The sequence below is a fragment of the Salvelinus sp. IW2-2015 genome, linkage group LG5 (genome assembly GCF_002910315.2).
Source record: "Salvelinus sp. IW2-2015 linkage group LG5, ASM291031v2, whole genome shotgun sequence".
NCBI lineage: Eukaryota > Metazoa > Chordata > Actinopteri > Salmoniformes > Salmonidae > Salvelinus > Salvelinus sp. IW2-2015.
The window spans coordinates 27,522,611-27,548,651 of NC_036844.1; the positions used below are offsets into that span (position 1 = coordinate 27,522,611).

Genomic DNA, 26,041 nt, shown 5'->3' on the forward strand with positions numbered 1-26,041 from the left:
AGTGCGGGGAGCAGGAACAGGGCACACTGGACTCTCGAGGCCCACTATACACCTGGTGCGTGGTACCGGCACTGTGGTACCGGGCTGAGGGCAGGCACCTCAGGGCGAGTGCGGGGAGAAGGACAGTGCGCACAGGGCTCTGGATACGCACAGTAAGCTTGTGCGTGGTGCCGGAACTGGTGGTACCGGGCTGGAGACACGCACCACAGGGAGAGTGCGTGGAGGAGGAACAGAGTTCTGGAGACGCACAGGACGCCTGTGCGTGGTGCCGGAACTGGAGGTACCGGGCTGGAGACACGCACCACAGGGAGAGTGCGTGGAGGAGGAACAGGGCTCTGGAGACGCACTGGAAGCCTGGTGCGTGGTGTTGGCACCGATGGTACTGGCTGAGGGCGCGCACCTCAAGGCGAGTGCGGGTGCTGGAACTGGAGGCCTGGTACGTGGCGCCGGCACCGGAGAGCTGGTGCCATGGGCTGCCACAGGAGAGCTGTGCGCTGAGCTGGCACAGGACGTGCAGGGCTAGGGAGGCGCACAGGAGGCCTGGTGCGTGAGGCTGGCACAGTCTTCACCAGACGGCTAGCCGCACCTCAGGACGAGTATGGAGAGCTGACTCAGGTGATATCAAATCCCCGACACGCTCCGTCGGCGGATGTCGTGCCTCATGCACCAAACCAGCAATCCCTAATTTCTCTCTCCTCCAATTTCCTCATTTAGATCCTTCACAGTCTCTACTTCGCTCACCTCCAATACGCGCCTCACCGCCTCTGGTTCCATCCTTGGCTCCTTACGGTAAGCAGGGGGAGTTGGCTCAAGTCTCTACTTGACCCAGCTACACTCCCTTTAGCCCCACCCAATACATTTTTGGGTTTCTTCTCGGGCTTCCTACCGCGTCGTGCTAACCTCATTCGCCGGTATCCCTCTGCACATTGCTCCATGGAATCCCAGGCGGCTCCGGCACTCTCCTGGGTCGATCGACCACCTGTCTATTTCCTCCCAAGTGGTATAACCCAGATCCTGCTCACGCTGCCGAGCTAGCTCCTCAAAACGCCGCCTCTCCACTTTCGCTGCCTCCAGCTCAGATTTGGGGCGGCGATATTCCCCTGGCTCTGCCCAGGGTCCTTTTCCATCCAACTCGTCCTCCCAATTCCAAGAATCCTGAAATCGCTGCTGCTGCCGCTGCTGCCCGTTACTATGCTGCTTGGTCCGAGTTTGGTGGGTGGTTCTGTAACGGCAGCCTTCCTCCTCTTCACGAGAATAGGAGGTGTAGCAGGGATCGGACCAACACGCAGCGTAGCCAGTGCTCAACATGTTTAATAGATGAAAACAGTGAACACTTACAAATACAAAAATAACAAACGTGGCAAACCAAAACAGTCCTCTCTGGTGCAATGAACACAAAGACAGGAAACAACCACCCACAAAATCCCAACACAAAACAAGCCACCTAAATATGATTCCCAATCAGAGACAACACAAAACACCTGCCTCTGATTGAGAACCATATTAGGCCAAACATAGAAACAGACAAACTAGACACACAACATAGAATGCCCACCCAGCTCACGTCCTGACCAACACTAAAACAAGTAAAACACACAAGAACTATGGTCAGAACGTGACAGAAGTTTCACTGGAATTTTGTCAATATTATAATTGCAAAACAACATGAAGTTAAGGCCACCAAAAGTAGAGAAGACATGATGAGGAATAAAATTCCAGATAGAAGTGGGTCTTCTTAGGAATTGTTTTATCCAATTGATCTTAAAAGTATTATTTAAAGTAGTAAAGTCCACCATTCTCATAAGTGTTCATTACAACAGTTTTCCTAATGTAATGGGTACGGTTTCTCCAAAGAAAGTTGAAAAGCATCTGGTCTATCTCCTTGCTTATTTTACTGTCAAGATATAAAGATAGAGCGCCATATGTTAGTCTAGAGATACCTTCGGCCTTGGTTATTAGGACTCTACCTTTTAAAGATAAGTCCCTCTGTAGCCATTGATTTAGCTTCTTCTGGGTATTTTTAATAAGAGGGTTAAAATTTAGTAAGCCTCTAGACTTCTGATCCTTTGTAATGGTTATGCCTAAATATGTAAGTTCTTCTTTTACTGGAATACCATAATATGAAGGTGTCACACAATCTTTGACAGCTATGAGTTCACATTTATTAATGTTAAGGTATAGACCAGACGCTTTGGAAAAGGATTGTATCACATTGATCGATATGGGAATTTGGTTAGCGTCTTTTAGAAAAAGTGTAGTATCATCAGCCAGCTGGCTTATAATAATTTCTTTACCAGCTATGGAAATACCTTGTACAGGACTATTTTTTAAAGAATTTGCAAGAAGTTGGGTGATTAATAAAAACAGGTACGGGGAGATAGGACAACCTTGCCTAATTCCTCTCTTTAACTCAAATCTAGGTGAGGTGCCATATTTCAATTTGATAGAGCTGTTACCATTTGCATAGAGAGTCTTAATAGCCTTACAGAAAAAATCCCCAAAGCCAAGTCTCTCAAGGGAGTGGAAGAGAAACTGATGCTCTACTGTGTCAAATGCTTTYTWAAAATCWAAAAATAATATGAAGCTATCCTCAGTTATTAGGTCTGAGTAGTCAWGTATGTCTAATACTAGTCTGACATTGTTAGAAATATGTCTGTTCCTCATGAAGCCAGACTGTGTTTCATCAATGACTGCATCCAGGACTTCTTTAATTATTTTTGCAAGTAGTAAGGCTAATATCTTATAGTCATTATTAAGAAGACAAATTGGACGCCAGTTATCGATGAGCAGCACTTCTTTTTTAGGCTTAGGTATCAGTGTTATTAACCCCTGACTCATTGTAGGAGGGAGAACATTGTTTTTAATACTCTCTAAAAAGACTTCAAATAGGAAGGGAGCTATTTGTTCAGAAAATAATTTATAAAATTCTGATGTAATTCCATCAACACCTGGTGATTTATTGTTCTTTAGATGTTTGATAGACTCTATAATCTCTTCAACTTTGATGGGTTCATCACACTGTTTAGATTCTATATCACTGATAGTGTGAACATTATTCAGTGAGTTAAAAAACATATCTGTGGATTCCTGACAGTACGTAGAGCTATACAATTTTCTGTAAAAATTGCTACAGTATTTAGCGATTAGTTTTTGGTCACCTGTAATAACACCATCAATGTTTAATTTATGGATAGTGTTATTTTTAGAGTGAAATTTCTCAAGTCAGATGAATTCTGTTCTCCCTCCTCAATCCATTTTTTCCTAGATCTAATAAAGGCTCCTTCTGCCTTTAATCTATATATATTATCCAGTTTATTTTGTAACTCAATTAGTTCCATCTTCTCCTCCCCCGAGAGGCCGGCTGGGGACCTCTGAGAAAGGGAAGTTATCTTAATGATCACCTTTTCCTCCTCAGCTCTTCTGGTCTTAGCAAGATTACTACCATATTTTCTAAGGTATTTGGACACCTCAAATTTAAAGAGCTCCCAAGGCTGTAGCATAGTATCACCATTGAATAKAGGCGGTTGACGTCACCAACCTTCATCGTATATTTCAAAAAAGTATTTAAATAATGAGATACAGCCACCAATCCAAAGAAAGGATAGGCGGGAGCTAGAAAGTACAATTTCGATCTCTAGTGCCTCTTATGTCCTACTACCCTTGTGGCGTTTATGGATTCAAAGGACTGGACAGGTGAAAACTACTCTTTCAGTTTGAATAGGCCTATTTCATAGGTATGTTTAAAAACGTTATTTCTTTCGTTATTTTGAATGTATCCATGGTGAGAAAGGATGGAAAAGAGCAGAGGGCATTGTTTAGGTTTAGGAGAAGGTTGCATCTAATCATCTAAAGTAGATTCCTCTTCTCATCTCTGTCCCTTCATCACACTGGCCTGGCAGACACCATGCAGGGCTCCCTTGCACTGGACAAGCACAGTGCCTTTTAGGTAGGGTTTCCCAAACTCAGTCCTCGGGTGGCACACGTTTTGTTTTTTGCCCAGCTCTACACAGCTGATTTCAAATAATCAACTAATCATACTTTGAATCAGCTGTGTAGTGTTAGGACAAAAACCAAAACGTGCACCACTTGGGGTCCTGAGGACCGAGTTTGCATTGTTGGAAAATGTACCCAATTGTCATACTTGAGTAAAAGTAAAGATAATAGAAAATGGCTCAAGTAAAAGTCACCCAGTAAAATATTACTTGAGTAAGTCTAAAAGTATTTGTTTCTAAATATACCCTTGTATCAAAAGTAAATGTAATTTCTAATATACTTAAGTATCAAAAGTAAAAGTATAAATCGTTTCTAATAACTTATATTAAGCAAACTAGACGACAAAATGTTATTGTTTTTATTTATTTATCGATTTCCAGGGGCACACTCCAACACTCAGACATTATTTACAAAGGAAGCATTTGTGTGTAGTGAGTTTGCCAGATCAGAGGCGATAGGGATGACCAGGGTTGTTTTCTTGATAAGTACGTGAATTGGACCATTTTCCTGTCCTGCTAAGCATTCAAAATGTAACGAGTACTTTTTGGTGTCAGGGAAAATGTATGGAGTAAAAAGTACATTATTTTCTTTAGGAATGTAGTGAAGTAAAAGGAAAAGTTGTCAAAAATATGAATAGTATAGATATCCCAAAAAACTACATAAGTAGTACTTTAAAGTATATTTACTTAAGTACTTTACACCATTGCGAATTTGGGAAACACTGCGTTCAGGCATCAAATCAATCAGTGCAGATGAGAGCAAAGATAGAAAGAGAGGAGGGTTCTATAGATTATTGAGATGCACTTATGACAAATCCAACCATCCTCATTCTATCCAAAATCCCCCAGAGCCCTATATTAGACATATTTAAACATTGTGTTGGCCTACCACTTGTAATATACTGAACAGCCAACTAAAAAATAGAGCTACATTGAGACAGCTTTATTCACTTTTATACGAGACACCTTTTATTATTAATATTATCCTCGATTATCATGTATGGCATGATGATGACTAAGTAGAACAAAAGTCACATTTTATATTCCAATAAATAATGAACCAACGATATACTTAATCAAATGTGTATTTTATTAAACAAGAATACAGTTGGTATAACGGTCTACATACCTATTGAGATGTTCCGTTTGGGTACATGCAGCTTATAACGTCATTACTGACCCAGTAATCAGATGTAGCTCTACTTTGATCACACAGACCTTACACTGAGAACTGGGTGAGCAGTGGACATCTTGGTGTGAGTGACCCATGTTGAGTCCAGATCCATCTTGAAGATGACCACAATGGAAACAAGTATTTAGACTTTTTTGTGTATATTATCCTCTGCAATTTTTATATATCTGTTGCCTGGTGTAACATTTTTATGTGTTTTAAATATGTCCACTCTTTGGACTGTGAAAATCAAACCATTCCCTTGAATAAAAATAGATAGCAATATGCATATTTCACCCATGTTGACCTGCCAATTTAAATGCAAGTGTTTGCCTTATTGATTACAAACAACCACTTGTTGACACCCATAAAGACACTAGAATAGATGATTTATTAACACTGCATCTCAGTCAACTCAGCAGGGTTGGTCTTAAGCTCCATGTCACATGTTGTGTTTAAAAGTGAAAGTGTCTATAACTGTGTGAAAGTCAAATGTCTATATCTCTGTGTTTATATGACGAAGAGGGAAATGTCCTATTCGTTATAAGCATTCATGAGTGATGTTTATGTTTATTGGCTGGTTAATGTAAACATTATATTGACCAAATTTGACAGTTGACAGCACAACCACTATTTCCATAATGAATGTAGGTTGTCACAATCTTATCTTTTCACCTTTATAAAAATAATCTACATTTCATTCTAACTATATGGAATCAAAAACTTACTCTCCATATGGTTTCATCCATCAGTACCATACCAATATCATGGCCAATACCCATAAACAAAAGATCCAAAGAGAATAAGCCATAGCTCATTGTTTGTTTTCAAGGTTTTGTTGTAAAGTGTGATAGTCTGTTGGGCTGTACAAGAAGCTGAATATATACCTCTGCCTTGAATTAATTCTAAACTTTGTCACAAGTCAATGGATCACATTATAAATATTCTCACACCATTAAAACATTCAAAATTTAACTTTTTTTTTCATAGACCTACCTGCTGGTTTGTGTGGACCTGTCTCCACTGAACCCCTCGTTTGGTGCCTCTCAGCAGCACTGCTTATTGCTCCACATCCTTCCTGCTTCACTAGACCCTGAATTCTAAGAATCAGATGAAAAAGGTTACTTCCTTGGTTGCAGAAGAGAGTAGTTTAAACATTGAGTTGCCTTATGTTTGTGATGTCAGGGAGGACAGGTTCCTTTGGGTCGCCTTAAAAAGTGTGTGTGACAGAGGAGGGGACAGCTGTCACATTCAATCAAATTTCCCCTGGGTCTCTCCCGGCACCTGGATGGGAATTATGAATTAGTCACTTTTTAGGTACTGTCCCTACAGCCAATTCTTACAGCTCTTTGACACACTCTTACGCTCAATATTTACATAACGTGTGTGTCGTTATCAGTATAATAACAACATTTTCTTTCAAACATTAGCAGGATTAATATTTCTGTCAAGATAAGAGAACAGTATTTAATTTGACATCTTCTACGGATTGTGTATTATGACTTCTGATTTTAGTGCTTTTTCAAAATAATCTTGTGTCTTTTTATTCCATATGAACAGCACACAACAGACAATGGATCATGCTAGCGAAAGTTTTCCTTTTGTTTTCTGACCTCTCTTGCAACTACGGTATCAGAGCCATGTTAAAAATAAAAAGAGGATTTGGTCATATGATGAAGGTTATGTGAATTTCTTTATTACATTTTGACATGTACATTTTAGTCATTTAGCAGATGCTTTTATTCAGAGCGACTTACAGGAGCAATTAGGGTTAAATGCCTTGCTCAAGGGCACATCAACAGATTTTTCACCTAGTCACCTCACATTTCTTTGCAAAAGATTTTAGGGAAAAAAGAAAGGACCACTTTATTTCATGAATTCATTTCATATTAAAATGTCAATAAAATTTGACTTTCAGAAAGATCACAAAACAAAAAAAGGTTATTGTCATTCAAACTTATTTCTCAAAGTTTCAGAGAATTATTAACTTTGTTATGACTTATTCTTCAAACTAAGTACATTACAGGTGTTGTGTTCTGTGATTACATTTTTTTGTGTGATTTATTTGACCATTTTAAAACACAAAACAACCACACGTGGATACCGTACAATGCCATTAAAATCATTGAGGATGACACAAAACAGTTTTAAAATGTATTTCCATTGTGGTCCTCATGAAAACAAAATATACACAAGATTATAACATGAAAACCAAGTACATCTCAAATACATCTCATCAATAGGGAGGAAACCGTACAAGGAATAAAATAGATTACCATGTAATGTTCATTGAAAACAATTATACTTTCCTTTAAGCCTGTGCAGTTTTATAGCATTTTGCCCATAAACCATTTCTTAAGGTTTATCTTAAAACTCTCTAGCATAGGAATGGATTTTATATGGTTTGGTACACCATTGCATTCCACTACACCAGTGTTAAGGAAAGAGCTTTTTCCAGCCATGCTCCTATAGCAGAGCGGTCTGATATTGGCAACACTGTCTCTGGTTTTATGGCTATGAGTCTCTAATGAAATAAAAATAACCAGACGGGTAACTGGGGGCAAGGTCATGTATAACTTTAAAAACCACCAACAGTTTGATCTGCACCACCCGGAGATCAACTGGAAGCCAGTTTAGTTCCCTGAAATGGTTAGGACCAATGTGCGTCCTAGGGAAGAGCTTGAGTATAATTCTCATTAGTTTGATTTGGGCTATTTGAAGTTTGTACTTCATATTTTTTGTTATACCACTGAACCATGAGATACAAGCATATTCATAGTGGCACTGTACCAGATGTTTCCAGGGTCCTCATAGTCTCTGTATCCAGGAACTTGGCAACCATTGCCAGGAACTTTGTCCTGGAGTGAACCTTCCCAATGTCCTTCAGAGCCATGAGTTCACCAGTCGTGTTAGTCCAGTTCACACCCAAGTTCACACCCAAGTTCACACCCAAGTATGTAACAGAGCATTTTTCGTTCACCACTACACCATTACACTTGACCTAGAAGTTGGAAAAGTTTCTTACTTTGTGTTTGGAACTAAACAGGATACAGTTTGTTGTCGGATAACCACTTACTGACTTTAGTCAGTTTGCTGCTTAGGGTCTTTTCAACTGTCTCCTTATTCTTATGTGAAACAAAGAGGGCAGAATCGTCCGCATACAGGAACAGAGAGCCATAGAACTGACCCTGACGGTTGATGTAGAGACAGTATTGATGGAAAGGATATCTTAACATTAACTTATTACCAACGTTTATGCCTTTGATATGGCTTGATATTCCCAAGTATGGATTATCTCCATAAAAAAACGTATTAGTTTACATAAAAACTATTAAACCAGAGTGTGGTGGGTGTGGGCGCAGTTCACCTTAGTGCTGGAGTGATCTCATAATCTTTTCAGGAAATCTGAATGTCAATATTTTCGCTGTGCACTCCATTAGAAGTTTTTTATTTGCATAAACATTTTGGTGAATCATACTGACACCAACATCCATAGAGGGGAAACGTTTTAGTGTTTTGAAGCCCAAAGTACAGGAAGTAACTGCTCATCACTACCGCCCACCCCCAGAGGGTGGGTGGGGCTTTTTTCTGTCTGCATGTACATTGTCTTTGATGTTTACGGAGACAGTATTAGATCAGACAAAAAAATCAAAACCATAGTGGTTCTTCTGGCAGTTTAAGTCAAGACAGGGTTGCACATTTACCTTTACGTCTTGATTGCAATCTCTAATCCTAGCAATTTACAGTCCAGTAGCAGTCAGTGCCGTTTAGGATAAGGGAGGACGATTTTCTTTTGTTAATGGGCATGGCCTTATTTCTATTACAGCATATTGGATAACTGTCATTCATATTCCATTCACCCAGCTCAATGTAACAGCGATAGATTTAGGCTACTACATGATACTCAAATTTTCCCTATACCCATCATGAAGTTGCTACAACCTAGCCTATGAAGGAAAGTTTACAACGTAGGTGCACAAAGGTCGAGAGAAAATGTTGAGGTGACAGACAGTGACACATGGACAGACAGTGACACATTCAATACCGCCTTGCACACTCTTGCCTGCATCTAGCTTATATAGGGTGTAATCATTAGTCCAACAGTTTCAAACAATAGTTTTTTTGGACAAATTCAGGTATGTTTATCCCCATTTTGTTCCGTTTGCTTATGTTTAAGATTTGTTTTTCAACAGAATCGTCGGAATGAATACATCCCTGACCACTGTAAACACAGTTCACTTTCATAGCAGCCACTTTGTATTCCTTCTCACATCTATGCACTCTCCTCCTCTCACCTTTTCCCTTCACTTGTGGACTTCAATGCACAACACATCAGCTGTATGTGACCAGGCAAAAAAAACTTTCCAAGCCAAACTGTTGTTACCATATTAGCTAAAGAAATGTCAGTTTGTGGCGGCAGGGTAGGCTAGTGGTTAGAGCGTTGGACTAGTAACCGAAAGGTTGCAAGTTCAAATCCCTGAGCTGACAAGGTACAATCGGTCATTCTGCCCTTGAACAAGGCAGTTAACCCACTGTTCCTAGGCCATCATTGAAAATAAGAATTTGTTCTTAACTGACTTGCCTAGTTAAATAAATTAAACTAAACCTGCTACAATCATGCAGTAAGCAGTTCAGCACTTATACCGGCGGGACCCGGTGGCAATAAATTAGTAAAACCAAAAGCTTACCTTGACTTGGAAGAGTTCCAGTGTTGTGTTGGATAGTCAGCTAGCTAATGTAGCATCCCCCTGTTTCAGTAGGCTAAACTAGCTATCTAAGTAAGTGAAACTGCTCTTGCTTCTCCATCATTTTGTAAGAAATTAATTTGTTCAAAACTGTTAGACTATTGTCTTTCTCTCTTTTTGAGGTAACTACTCACCACATGTTATGTACTGCAGTGATAGCTAGCTGTAGCTTATGCTTTCAGTACTGGATTTATTCTCTGATCTTTTGATTGGGTGGACAACATGTCAATTCATGCTGCAAGAGATCTGATACGTTGGAGGACGTCCTCCTGAATTTGTCATAATTACTGTGTAAGTTTATGGGCGGGGATGAGAACCATGAGCCTCCTAGGTTTTGTATTGAAGTCAATGTACCCAGAGGAGGACAGAAGCTAGCTGTCCTCCGGCTACACCGTGGTGCTACCCTACAGAGTGCTGTTGAGACTACTTGTAGACCTTCATTGCAAAATTGTGTTATTTATTTATTAATAGTCAATTATTTGGTTATATTTAGTATAGTTTTATCTAAAAATGATAACTTGTTTAATGTCTTAACATTTTAATTTTTTATGAAATTCACTGAGGATGGTCCTCCCCTTCATCCTCTGAGGAGCCTCCACTGTTACAGTCAGCACATATTATACAGGTTCTGTGCAAAAAATTATATTATCCTCAGAAAAATACACTGCCATTGCTGCATGAGCCCTACAAATCAATTGTATGAATTAACCYTCTCCTGTAGGTTCTCTATACGGGCAGGTTGGAAAGCACATAGCTTCTGGGTGGGGAGTGCAGACATGGGGTATAGAGAGAAATAGTAACGTTATCTTTATGTAGGAACTAACTTCGCCTCGGTTCGTTGGACAAAGCCTATGGAAGAAATGAATGGCGTTTTTGTAGGGATTTGGATAAACGCCCAAAGGAAGGTCTGTCGTAAACAGAGGCATACGAGACCGTATGTTTTGTTCAATGAGATTCTTTGTTCAATGAGACTCTTAATCAGCTAACATATCTTTTGTGATTATTTTTAAATTACTTCTTTTTTTTTAAGCACATAAAGGCTTCATAATTCATAAAGATCATGTTAACCGACTGCTATAATATCATAGAACAAAACGTATAAGATCTCCTAAGCCTGTGTTAACCTCAGACCTTCTTTTAGAAGTTTATTCCAAAGTCCTATTATTTTCTCATAGGGATGGGTGAACGAACTAGAGGTTACTTATTTCCGGGTTTTAGGACTACAAACTGGCGAGCTCAATATGTAACATAGACTGATGTCACATATTTGTTTAACTAACCCAAGACAGACCAGAAGTCTGTCGTTTCCAATGGGAGCAAATAAATCATAGCGGGCAGAACAAGCAAAGAGGTGGGCAGAGCCAAGCACGAGCTAGTGAGATCATATTGGCGCGTTCTAGCCTTTATTTGCATATTTCCGTTTGGAACGCTCTGTTAAATGCGCGTGTGCAATAACTCAATTGGCCCTTGCACAATTCGTCCAAAAAGATTATTATGTTACGTTGGCAAAGGGTAATGTCTACACAACGCAGTACACTATGTTTGTTTTTAGATTCTAGTTTTGGAAACAGAACATTTGATGGAGATCAAATGTTTCATCAGTGATACAATTTGCAGAATGTAGGCCAAAATCCATATCGCTCCATCTTCTCCACTGCCGGTCACTGGGCTTCCTCTCATCACAATTTTGGTAGTGAGTGGAAACGCCAAACGGATGCTTCACATGTATACATTCAGTAAAATATCTGGCTCATTGTTCTGTATGTGCTGATATGTACACCTATCAAATTTCCTGGGGTCACTTCTTCAGCTGTGATGAAAAACCACTAGAGGGCGAGCCTGCACTTATATTAATGAGATACTGCGAGAGCTACACCCAATGGATACACCCAGCATAGGTCCATTAAAGTGTCACTTATTGTTGACTGAAATAATAATGAGACATTTTATTTGCACAGCTTAATAGATTGGTTTCCATCTCAAACTACATTTTAAAACCTCAATGGTGTTTACCGCTCTTACGTGACAGGGCAAGCTGTTCCATAAATATAGAACACTTGTTATTGTAAATGAATGTTTATTTTATTTTATACATATCAGATACAGCAGATTGTAAATGTATAGACATCTGTATACAAAGGGGGTCTAGTAGTCAGGGGTTAACTGAAAGAGGCGGGGTTTAAACGCAACTATCCCCTAGGAAGTAATTTTCCTAGTGTGTAGAGACGAAATTTTAAATGGGTTAAAAGGAACTTGATGGATAGAGCTAAAATTGTTTGGTGAAGAAAGCTATGCTATATTCTTTAATACAAAAATATCTGAAAGAAAACGGCGTTGTAGGCAGCAAGAACCGTATGTTACAACGCACGTGGACTCGCATATCAGTTGTAATGTAACCAGTTAGTAAGCTACCTTTACAGTCTCGTGCTTGAACGAATGATGTTAAATCTTCGCGATTCTGCTGGCTTGTGATAAATGGTTGGATTAAATAGTGCAACTGGGCACCAACGATGGCCTCTCTTGATGAGATATAGCAACATAATAACTACAACTGGACTGTTGAATTTGCTACTATTTATCCAACTCTTAGTCATATCTTTGGATGCTGCTGCCAGCTAGTTAACTTAATTTCTTGCAACTAATTAATAGCTAAACGCCTAAAATGCCACTGCAAATATGTGACTTGGTCGACATGCCTGTAGCTAATCGCGTGGTTACTTGTATGTACACGGGGGTACAACCATAGCTTTAATGTTGCTACGTATTAATAGTCAATGTTATAGCTAACTAGTTATGATTATTTTCTTATCTGAATGACCAGGTTTCCATATGATTGAGAAGCAGCTATAGTTAACTAGCTACTTCCACACTGCAATTTGGTCTCGCACTGGCGGCCTCCGAGTTAGTCCACGCAGTCTAGCTAGCTGAATTTCTACTAGTACTACGTCTACCTGTCAAGAATAGGAGGCGGTGGCAGCTGTGGTGTACATTTCTGCGTTCTTTATAGAGATCACTGCCAGGGTGAAATACTGCAGTTCATGTTTCGACAAGAAGTCAGTGTACTATATTTTATTTCCGTCTTGTTCTTACCTTTTCCAAAACGAGAAGAGGAATATGTCTAGATATAACATTTACAGTCTTTTAGACTGGTTGTATGGCGGCGTGGACCCAAAGTTTGAAGGCAACGGTGGCCCAGAATGTGCCGCCTTTCTTGCACCCCAACAACGTATCAGCGAGAGTATTGTCATGGTTCTGGTTTCCATCGTGGAAGTTGTCGTCGCACTGAGAAAAATCAACATTTCTAAAGAACTCAAAGAGATCGCGAAAGATGGTCCAAGGATAAAAGAGGACAGTTTGGGGAAGAACCTGTTGCTGGTTGCTTTGTGTATGACGTTTGGAGTAGAGGTTGGATTCAAATTCGCCAAAAAGACAGTGATATACCTACTGAATCCTTGTCATGTTGTGACCATGCTGCAGGTAAGATTGCTACAAGGCTGGGAATACGAGCAACAACCACTTTTTGCAAACATGCATGGTGTTATTCACACAGGACTTAAACGTACTTTTAAATGGGCAATCTGCTGTTGCATGCATACATTTTAGCATTTATACATGAATGATATGTACCCATTTGATTCTTGAAGAATGTAACTTCTAAATGACTCATGAGCTAAGTATAACTGTTGTAACCCATCAGAACCAAAACTATACCCTTGTTTTTCTCCAATGTTTGTAAACAAACACTATAGCCTCCAAACATGGTAAAAACTATAGTTTTGATATCATGGATGGTTAGTCCTTCATCCATAGCGCTGTCTTTAAATTTGAGTGGTTACATTTCTCCAGCACCATCCCTCAGTTTTTTACCTAAACGGGGCTTTGCTATTATTTCAACTGCTGATTGCCCGTTAAAGTTACTTTTGTCTTTTGGGGACTCCTATCTCAAATTTTAAGTGTGAACTTGAGATGGGCCTACTAATTGTTTTAGTGTTGAATGTGCATTGAGCATTTCTGTGTAGAGTAGACCTACCCAATGTACACTGAACAAAAATATAAGCACAACATGTAAAGTGTTGGTCGCGTGTTTTATGAGCTGAATTAAAAGATCCTAGACATTTTAGATACATACACAACAAGCTTATTTCGGTCAAATTTCGTCCACAAATTTGTTTACATCCCTGTTAGTGAGTATTTCTCCGTTGCCAAGATAATCCATCCACTTGACAGGTGTGGAATATCAAGATTCTGATTAAACAGCATGCTCATTACACAGGTGCATCTTGTGCTGGGGAAATAACAGGCAACTCTAAAATGTGCAATATTGTCACACAACACAATGCCACAGATGTCTCAAGTTTTGAGGGAGCATGCATTTTGCATGCTGACTGCAGGAATTTCCACCAGCGCTGTTGCCAGATAATTGAATGTTCATTGCTCTACCATAAGCCACCTCCAACGTCGTTTTGAGAATTTGGCAGTACGTCCAACTGGCCTCACAACCACAGACCACATGTATGGCGTTGTGTGGGCGAGCGGCTTGCTGATGTGAACGGAGTGCCTCATGTTGGGGTTATGGTATGGGCAGTCATAAGCTACAGACAACGAACACAATTACATTTTATCGATGGCAATTTGAATGCACAGAGATACTGTGACGAGATCCTGAGGCCTATTGTTGTGCCATTCATCTGCTGCAATCACCTCATGTTTCAGCATGATGATACACGGCGCCATGTCTCAAGAATCTGTAAACACTTCCTGGAAGCTGAAAATGTCCTAGACGTGTACGACAGCATGTTCCAGTTCCCGCCAATATCTAGCAACTTTGCACAGCCAATGAAGAGGAGTGGAACAACGATACACCGGCTACAATCAACAGCRTGATCAACTCTATGCAAAGGATATGTGTCGAGCTGCATCAGGCAAATGATGGTCACACCAGATACTGACTGGTTTTCTGATCCACACTAGAGGTCGACCGATTATGATTTTTCAACACCGATACCGATTATTGGAGGACCAAAAAAAGCCGATACCGATTAATCGGCCAATTTTTTAAATGATTTTATTTATTTGTAATAATGACAATTACAACAATACTGAATGAACACTTATTTTAACTTAATATAATACATCAATAATATAAATTTAGCCTCAAATAAATAATGAAACATGTTCAATTTGGTTTAAATAATGCAAAAACAAAGTGTTGGAGAAGAAAGTAAAAATGCAGTATGTGCCATGTAAAAAAGCTAACGTTTAAGTTCCTTGCTCAGAACATATGAAAGCTGGTGGTTCCTTTTAACATGAGTCTTCAATATTCCCAGGTAAGACGTTTTAGGTTGTAGTTATTATAGGACTATTTCTCTCTATACGATTTGTATTTCATATACCTTTGACAATTGGATGTTCTTATAGGCACTTTAGTATTGCCAGTGTAACAGTATAACTTCCGTCCCTTTCCTCGCTCCTACCTGGGCTCGAACCAGGAACACATTGACAAAAGCCACCCTCAAAGCAGCGTTACCCATTTAGAGCAAGGGGAACAACCACTCCAAGTCTCAGAGCGAGTGTTGTTTGAAACGCTATTAGCGCGCACCCCGCTAACTAGCTAGCCATTTCACATCGGTTACACCAGCCTAATCTCGGGAGTTGATGGGCTTGAAGTCATGAACAGCGCAATGCTTGAAGAATTGCGAAGAGCTGCTGGCAAACGCACAAAAGTGATGTTTGAATGAACGCTTACGAGCCTGCTGCTGCCTACCATCGCTCAGTCAGACTGCTCTATCAAATCATAGACTTAATTATAACATAACACACAGAAATACGAGCCTTTGGTCATTAATATGGTTGAATACGGAAACTATCATTTAGAAAACAAAACGTTTATTCTTACAGTGAAATACGGAACCATTCCGTATTTTATCTAACGGGTGTCATCCCTAAGTCTAAGAAATTCATGTTAGCAGGCAATATTAACTAAATATGCAGGCTTAAAAATATATACTTGTGTATTGATTTTAAAGAAAGGCATTGATGTTTATGGTTAGGTACATTGGTGCAACGACAGTGCTTTTTTCCGCAAATGCGCTTGTTAAATCATTACCCGTTTGTCGAAGTAGGCTGTGATTCGATGAGAAATTAACAGGCACTGCATCAATTATATGCAACGCAGGACATGCTAGATAAACTAGTAATATCATCAACCATGTGTAGTTAACTAGTGATTATGTTAAGATTGATTGTTTTTTATAAGATAAGTTTAATGCTAGCTAGCAACTTACCTTGGCTTCTTGCTGCCCTCGCGTAACAGGTAGTCAGCCTGCCATGCAGGCTCCTCGTGGAGTGCAATGTAAGGCAGGTGGTTAGAGCGTTGGACTAGTAACCGGAAGGTTGCAAAAACGAATCCCCGATCTGACAAGGTAAAAATATGTTGTTCTGCCCCTGAACAAGGCAGTTAACCCACCGTTCCTAGGCCGTCATTGAAAATAAGAATGTGTTCTTAACTGACTTACCTAGTTAAATAAAGGTGTAAAAAAATATTTAGCAAATCGGTGTCCAAAAATACCGATTACCGATTGTTATGAAAACTTGATTAATCGGCCATTCTGATTAATCGGTCGACCTCTAATCCACACCCCTACCTTGAAAGGTATCTGTGACCAACAGATGCATATCTGTATTCCTAGTCATGTGAAATCCACAGACAAGGGCCTAATTAATTTAAATTGACTGATTTCCTTATATGAACTGTAACTCAGTATAATCTTTTAAATTGTTGCACGTTGCGTTTTGTTTTTGTTCAGTATACAAAGATTGTCTCTCTCTGTTCCAGCACATTATGCACTATTTACACAATGGGTGGTTCTAATCCTGAATGCTGATTGGTAAAAACCGTATTCCAGCCGGTGTCTATTCCACAAATTACCACCGGCTAAATCTATGATGTTAAAATGCCTATTTACTCTGTTCTATCTGACTGCGCAATCCACTGTCTCATCAGCCCAGCCAGGCAATTTATAAACTTGATCTCTACTTTAAAAAGCATCCAGACATTATCTCATATTTCTTTTAGACTAACATTTCGTTTTCAACAGCGGAGATTTGTGTAAGCCTTAGTCAGTCTCTGACATTTGGAACATTGTTTCAATATTCAAATTCCATCTCCAGCTGTCCCATAGTAATGAATGAGTCGGGACGAGACAGACATGCAGGCAGTGTTTCTCAGTCAGTCGAAATCATGAATGAATCAGCTGGCATCATTTTATGCATATATACAATGAAAATGTAATTTAAAAAAAGGTCAAATGAAATGAAGTGCAGCTACTGTAGTTTAGTCTTTCCAGCTTCAGTTTGAAGTGATTGTCTTAGCTGTGTTGTTGGCTAGCTCCTCTGAACAAGTGTCCTGACGAATGAGCACATTTTCAATGCCAGGCGAAATCGCGCCTCATTAGCTCATTGTTATGGTTGTATCCAAATAAATGTCACTAGAAAACAGCTTTTGCAAATGCAGCTACTTTGTTGTTTTTTTGCCTGCAAGTTAGCCGTAGTTGGCTAGCTAGCAAACAAGGGTTAAGAACGTTGCCAGCCAGTATGGCAATGGAACATTTAGAACGAACGACTGGGTCGCGTCCATAGATACAGAACAAAAAGACTGAACGACTAGGTTGCGTCTCTGGCAACCGAACCAATAGAATGAACGACCAGCCGGCTTGGGTAGAAACCCTAGATTTGTGTCAGGACTATATCTTGTGGAAGGATGAAATAGTATGAATAAATTAAGTAACGTTTTTAAGGAAAATATGTCAAACATTATTTTAATATGTTAGGAACCTGTTGTATACAAGTGATAATGCCCCAGAAGCCGGCCCGTGCCAATATATCCTCCAAACACCGGCTTCTCGGGCATTATCACTTAAGTAAGCATGTTATCTGCCTCTCTGTAAAACCGTTCTACGTAGGTTTACCATCGTGTCCAATATGTTAACTTTCTACCTTGTGTTTTTACTCTACATCTTATTGTGCACTGATTTCAGGAACATCTTTCATGTGGCTATGGAAATACCTATGTAGTTTACAACGGAACCCGCCTTTACTTGCAGTGGCATCCAGAAAGATCCTATCACTTATGAACGCATTAGTGATGGGGGAAATTGTAATGTAATGTATTTTAATAGGATGAAACATTCCTTAACCAGTGAAAGCTGCATGCACAATCTGACATGGGAAACCAATTCACTAGCCTCTCCCTGTTCCTTGAGTTATCATGTTGTAGCTTCAACTAAGGGAATCCTGATGGCGAGGAGTGGACTAGAGAGAAACACATGGTGAAGGAAAGGAATAGAGAGAAACGCTGGCAGGTAGGAGGAATGTATCTTGACTAGCTGCCCACCTAGTACACAATGAGGGGTTTGTTGTTCAGTCAGCCTCAGTCTGAACATGAGGTGTGGGCAGTGAGTGTGTCTACTGAGCCAACATTTGGAGAGCACTCAACACAGAGGGTGTTGAGGAGGTAGGGGCTCATCTGTTGTAATGTTGTGCATGAGTATCCCCCTCTTCCCAAAGTGGTGTGCTGCGGTGCACTGTAATTGTCTGATCTTATCCCACTCAATTTAACTGTGAGAGGATCATGTTGAATCATGTAAAGGGCAATGTCATCAGTTTCAGATCATTGATCAGAAAAAGGGCATGTTATGATTACAAGACTGCAGTCATCAAGAAAGTCTGTTTTATTGGGCTCTGAAGCCCAAGGCTATCCAACGTGTAAACGGCAGCAAAAATAATAATAATAATCATGGTGTACAAGACACCTGTCTGATTCGTGCCTGTGAGTGGACTGATCCATTGTGGAGGCTGTTGGGATGACACAGTCCATCAGTCTAAGATGTGCTACTGAAATTGTATATGGTTAATATATTTATATAATAATAATATTTATATTATATATGGTTAGAATTACATTTTATAGCATGCGCTTTCTCCCGTGTTGGATAGTGGTCGATGTCCGCGGTTCTGAAACGCATACGTGCACTGTTGAATTGGTGCCTTTTCCTAGACCATGTTGCTATGTGCATAATAGCAACGTTAACCAGCATATTGGTGTTGAGAACAATGAGGCGGGGGCAGCAGCAGAGTTAGGGGACGAGAAAACACTCCTTGCCTTAATTGTCTAAGAAAAGTGAGGAGAGAGGAAACCTCAACTAAACTAGGCTGTTGATTACAGACCTAACTGTTGAATGTGCCTGGCTTTAGAAATCATCCATATTCACTACCAGTCAAGTTTGGACACACTTACTCATTCCAGGGTTTTTCTTTATTTTTACTATTTTCTACAATGAAGAATAATATTGAAGACATCAAAAGTATGAAATAACATATGGAGGAATCATGTAGTAACCAAAAAAGTGTTAAACAAATCAAAATACATTTTAGATTTTTCAAAGTAGCCACCTTTTGCCTTGACAGCTTTGCACACTCTTGGCATTCCCTCAAACAGCTTCATGAGGTAGTCACCTGGAATGCATTTCAATTAACGTCTTACGGCTGAGATCCCGTTAACGGGATCGATATGACAACAGCCAGTGAAAGTGCAGGGCGCCAAATTCAAACAACAGAAATCTCATAATTACAATTCCTCAACATACAAGTATTTCACACCATTTTAAAGATAAACTTGTTGTTAATCCCACCACAGTGTCCGATTTCAAAAAGGCTTTACGACGAAAGCACACCATCTGATTATGTTAGGTCAGTACCTAGTCACAGAAAAACACAGCCATTTTTCCAGCCAAGAGAGGAGTCACAAAAAGCAGAAATAGAGATAAAATTAATCACTAACCTTTGATGACATCAGATGACACTCAATGGACTTCATGTTACACAATACATGTATGTTTTGTTTGATAAAGTTCATATTTATATCCAAAAATCTCAGTTTACATGGCGCCATGTTCAAAAATGCCTCCAAAATATCCTGAGATATTGCAGAGAGCCACATCAAATAACAGAAATACTCATCATAAACTTTGATGAAAAATACATGTTTTACATAGAATTAAAGATACACTTGTTCTTAATGCAACCGCTGTGTCAGATTTTTTTTTAAAGACGGCGCTCAGATAGAAACAACATTTCTCCGCCATGTTGGAGTCAATAGAAATACAAAATTACATGATAAATATTCCCTTACCTTTGATCTTCAACAGAATGCACTCCCAGGAATCCTAATACCACAATAAATTGTTGTTTTGTTCGATAATGTCCATTTATTTATGTCCAAGTAGCTACTTTTGTTAGCACGTTGAGTACGCATATCCAAAACGCTCGTGCAGGTCCAGGCGAACTTCGGACGAAAACTTCAAAAATTATATTACAGGTCGAATAAACTTGTCAAACTAAGTATAGAATCAATCTTTGGATGTTATCATAAATATTCAATAACGTTCCAACCGGAGAATTCCTTTGTGTCTATAGAAAGTAATGGAACGCAAGTCGATATCATGTGGAATGCGCGTGACCAGGACCTGGCACACTGCCAGACCACTGACTCAAACAGCTCCCATCCGGCTCAACATCACAGTAGAAGCTTCATTCAATGTGTTACAGACTGTTGACATCTAGTGGAAGGCGTAGGAAGTGCAAACAGATCCATATCCCACTGGGATTTCAATAGGCGATGAGTTGAAAATCGACCAGCCTCAGAATTCTCACTTCCTGTTTGATTTTTTCTCAGGTTCTTGCAGCTCTGTTATACTCACAGACATCAATCAAACAGTTTTAGAAACGTCAGAGTGTTTTATATCCAATAGTAATAATAATATGCATATATTAGCATCTTGGACAGAGTAGGAGGCAGTTCACTCTGGGCACGTTATTCACCAAAGTGAAAATGCTGCCCCCTATCCCTAAAAAGTTAAACACTTTAAAGGCAATGCTACCAAATCCTAATTGGTGTATGTAAACTTCTGACCCACTGGGAATGTGATGAAAGAAATAAAAGCTGAAATATTCATTCTCTTTACTATTCTGACATTTCACATTCTTAAAATAAAGTGGTGATCCTAACTGACCTAAGACGGGGAATTTTTACTAGGATTAAATGTCAGGAATTGTGAAACTGAATTTAATGTATTTGGCTAAGATGTATGTAAACTTCTGACTTCAACTAATATATATACATATACACTGCTCAAAAAATAAAGGGAACACTAAAATAACACATCCTAGATCTGAATGAATGAAATATTCTTATTAAATACTTTTTCTTTACATAGTTGAATGTGCTGACAACAAAATCACACAAAAATTATCAATGGAAATCAAATTTATCAACCCATGGAGGTCTGGATTTGGAGTCACACTCAAAATTAAAGTGGAAAACCACACTACAGGCTGATCCAACTTTGATGTAATGTCTTAAAACAAGTCAAAATGAGGCTCAGTAGTGTGTGTGGCCTCCACGCCTGTATGACCTCCCTACAATGCCTGGCATGCTCCTGGACAGTCTGTGGTGCAACGTGGCGTTGGTGGATGGAGCGAGACATGATGTCCCAGATGTGCTCAATATTTCAGGTCTGGGGAACGGGCGGGCCAGTCCATAGCTCAATGCCTTCCTCTTGCAGGAACTGATGACACACTCCAGCCACATGAGGTCTAGCATTGTCTTGCATTAGGAGGACCCAGGGCAACCGCACCAGCATATGGTCTCACAAGGGGTCTGAGGATCTCATCTCTGTACCTAATGGCAGTCAGGCTATTCTTTCAAATTTGTTTAATCAAGGATTTAATGGTGCTCCGTGGGATGTTCAAAGTTATTTTTTATTTTTTTTTATAGCCAACTGATCTGTACTTCTCCACAACTTTGTCCCTGACCTGTTTGGAGAGCTCCTTGGTCTTCATAGTGCCGCTTGCTTGGTGGTGCCCCTTGTAGGGGTGTTGCAGACTCTGGGGCCTTTCAGAACAGGGTGTGTGATATATATAATATATATATTATATATATATATAATATTATATATAATATATAGTATATATAATATATATATATTAAGTGTGTATGTGTGTGTGTGTGTGTATATATGAGATCATGTGACACTTAGATTGCACACAGGTGGACTTTATTTAACAAATTATGTGACTTCTGAAGGTAATTAGTTGCACCAGATCTTAATTAGGGGCTTCATAGCAAAGGGGTGAATACATATGCACGCACCACTTTTCAGTTTATTTTAATTTGGAGATTTTTTTTAAACATGTTTTTTTTCTTTCACTTAACCAATTTTTACTATTTTGTGTATGTCTATTACATGAAATCCAAAATAAAAATCAATTTAAATTGCAGGTTGTGTAGGAAAATAGGAAAAACGCCAAGGGGGGTGAATACTTTTGCAAGGCACCTCCAGTGTTACATTTTTTAAATAAGCATTTATATCAAGCAAAGTGAGTGCAGTCTAATCTTTTTTAAATTTGTACAATTCTGCTTGTATCAATGACCAACAGGCATATCTATGCAATCAGTCAATCTGATGACTGTATATGAAGCATCTTTTCACAGGCTGCCAGCTGTTTGACTGTTTATCTGACTTGTTTGCACTAGACCAATATTTGTCTGGTAAATAAGGAGTAGTCATAGTTCTGCCTGCCTCCTAGAGACTACTGGGAGATGCCTTTCACTTCCAATTCCACTTACCGTTTACTATTCTGGGAACTCTTTGAATCCTGGTCAATGTTAACCAGGGGGTTTAGAGTTACAGGTCTGAGCTGTGGCCCCTCATTAGCATATGTCTGGTCAGTGTGGACAAAGATGAGCTGCTGTGACTTATTGTGGAGTAAGTTGGAGGTTTTGCGTGGAAAGGAACAGTGGATTCTTTTGCTGTGAAGTTTGCTATACAACAGTGGGTCTCAACTGGTTTTGCTTTGGGACCCAAATTTAACCAGGTTGTCAGTTTCGAGCAAATATTTGCATCCTGATGTATTTTTATGCCAAAATGCAATCTGGAAAACTATTTTTAATTCTGTATTGATAGTAAATGTAGCAATTATTTGACAAGGGAACAACATTACCACCTTTTTCATTGTCAATAATGAAATATTGTCCATATTCTTGATGAAGAATGTTAATAAGCTCACTGGTTTGAGATCACAAAATCAACCAAATCCGCTAAAAAGCTCTGCTAACAGCTCTATATTTAAAATACTGTGATTGAAGAAAAATTGTTCAGATGAAATTATAACATTTTTAGGTTCTTTATAATTTCTACTCTTCCTGGTTTTAGTTGTTTAAGTTCAGACAGGAGTATCCCCCCCTCCCTGCTATTATTATTTATTTTTTCCTCCGACACCCACGACCTATTCAAAATCTCCTGCGGGGTCGAGACCCACCACTTGAGAATCTCTGCTATAGAATAGATGCAACAACGACAACTAGGCTTGGCCGGTATACCGGAGTATTTTGGTAAAAGCCACAATGGTTTCCCAATACCGTTGAAACTATTTCTTTAATATATTTGAATTAGGGATGCACAATATATCGGTGAACATATCGGAATCGGCCGACATTAGCTAAAAATGACAACATCGGTATCGGCCCGGTGTCTAGTTTAACACCGATGTCAAAGCTGACATGCATACCTTTTATAACGTAGGTACATGACATAATGACACCACGTAAAATGTTGCACTACACATGCAACACAGCATTCCTAACCTAACCCACAATGTCTTCTGTGTGGATCGAGAAGTTATTTGAAAGAGTAAGTAAGAAAATTTCAGTGAGACAACTCAAAGGCAAAATCCATTCACGCCAAGATAATGGTATTCATTGACCGTGGCTATCAACTGTTCTCTGTCGTGGGTGACGTTGGCTTTCGCTGACTGGTCGAGCACCGGTACACATGTTGCTCTACCAGAGTTACACAGTAATAGCTATTAGCTTCATGACATACTATGGAACGCCGTTTGGGTCTGCGTGTCAAAGAAGATACACTTCAAATAACACTATTTGATGAGTCCTAACACTTTTTGACGCGCTAAATAAGCTTTTAATTTCACACGTAAAATAACACAGTTCTATTATAGAATGTTGTGTGTTCTGAATTTGCTAACTATAGCTATTGAAACAGTATGTCATTTTGCTATGTTTTTGGGGAAGAACATTGTTTGCATTTATGAGCTAGCCAGCTTTTTTTTAAATGACCAGCACTGTAGGTGCGCGAGAACTACCAGCATCACAGCATACGTATCAATGAATCGTTGTGACATATGAAATACGAGTGATAGTGTAATAACCACGTAAAAAATGTTTGAACGTGTAAAATTATGTGACGTGCAGTCATATTCAGGTCATGATTGGTCAACAAGCTTATTTGACACGCAACGACCCAAACGGCATTCCATAGTATGAGAAATCCTGGTTGAGAATGAAATGACTGAACAAATGAACAGCGAAACAGCACAAGTAAGTGAAATAAATGGGTTTGGTTATGTTTTACTGGTAATGGGGACATACGTAAATGCCAACAAAATAACTTTTTCGCGTGTGTGCGTAACCTTTTTTATTTAACAAGGCAAGTCAGTTAAAAACAAATTCTTATTTACAATCATGGCAAACCCGGACGACGCTGGGCCAATTGTGCGCCGCCCTATGGGACTCCCAATCACGGCCGGATGTGATACAGCCTGTATTTGAACCAGGGACTGTAGTGATTCCTCTTCACTGAGATGCAGTGCCTTAGACCGCTGTGTGTGTTTTCACTATTTAACTGTATAAGAATGCTTAAAAGGCCGCTAAAAGTTTTAATATCGGTTACTGGTATCGTTTTTGGGGGGGGCAAGGAAAATATTGGATATCGGTATCAGCCAAAAATGTAATATCGGTGCATCACCAATTTGAATATTTTTTTAGAAACTTTTTAAGTAAATACCTGTAGTCAACTTGTGCAATATGATAGGAGATAAAGATCACGATTTCAGAGTTAATGCCTAAACTTAAACATTTCGATTTGGAACAACTTCGTCTAATTCTGATGTGATACTGTTAAAGCTTGTTGGAACACTAGTTAACTGCCACTCATGAGCTATGCAGACTTGCAGAGGTGATTGGGGAGTGCCAGAGAGGCCTATGGAGTTGGGAAATGTGCGGAATTTCTTTCCTTTATTTTTTACTATTTTCTAATAGTGAAGAGGTCAAAACCATGAAATAAGACTCATGGTATCATGTAGTAACCAAAAAAGTGTTAAACAAATCAAAATATATTTTATATTTGAGATTCTTCAAAGTAGCCACACGCTGCCTTGATGACAGCTTTGCACAGTCTTGGCATTCTCTCAACCAGCTTCATGAGGTAGTCACCTAGAATGGATATCAATTAACAGGTGTGCCTTCTTAAAAGTTAATTTGTGGAATTTCTTTCCTTCTTAATGCGTTTGAGCCAATCAGTTGTGTTGTGACAAGGTAGGGGTGGTATACAGAAGATAGCCCTATTTGATAAAAGCCCAAATCCATATTATGGCAAGAACAGCTCAAATTAGCAAAGAGAAATGACAGTCCATTACTTTAAGACATGAAGATCAGTTAATCCGGAAAATTTCAAGAACATTGAACGTTTCTTCAAGTGCAGTCGCAAAAACCATCAAGTGCTATGATGCAACTGGCTCTCATGAGGATTGCCACAGGAAAGGAAGACCCAGAGTTATCTTTGCTGCAGAGGATAAGTACATTAGAGTTACCAGCCTCAGAAATTGGATCCCAAATAAATGCTTCACAGAGTTCAAGTAACAGACACATCTCAACATCAACTGTTCAGAGGAGACTGCGTGAATCAGGTCTTCATGGTCGAATTGCTGCAAAGAATCCACTACTAAAGAACACCAGTAAGAAGAAGAGACTAGCTTGGGCCAAGAAACACAAGCAATGAACACTAGACTGGTGGAAATCTGTCCTTTTGGTCTGATGAGTCCAAATTTGAGATTTTTGGTTCCGACTGCCGTGTCTTTGAGACGCAGAGTAGGTGAACGGATGATCTCTGCATGTGTGGTTCCTACCGTGAAGCATGGAGGCGGAGGTGTGGGGGTGCTTTGCTGTTTACACTCAGTGATTTATTTAGAATCCAAGGCACACTTAACCAGCATGGCTACCA

At 39.5% G+C, this 26,041-nt stretch overlaps 1 protein-coding gene across 3 annotated transcripts in view; it reads left to right on the plus strand.

The window, feature by feature from the left end:
* Positions 1-12,847: 12,847 nt before the first annotated feature.
* The window catches only part of LOC111964153 (transmembrane protein 164), a 39,610-nt gene continuing 26,416 nt past the window's right edge, over positions 12,848-26,041 (plus strand). For 2 of the 3 annotated variants that reach the window (XR_011479917.1, XM_023987904.2), the window contains exon 1: positions 12,925-13,385. Coding sequence is in view for 2 of the 3 variants with exons in the window: in XM_023987904.2 (XP_023843672.1) it covers positions 13,023-13,385 (363 nt within the window). In the remaining variant the exon portion in view is untranslated. Of the gene's footprint in view, positions 13,386-26,041 lie in introns of all 3 variants that reach the window. The other variant, XM_023987903.2, reaches the window with a different exon arrangement.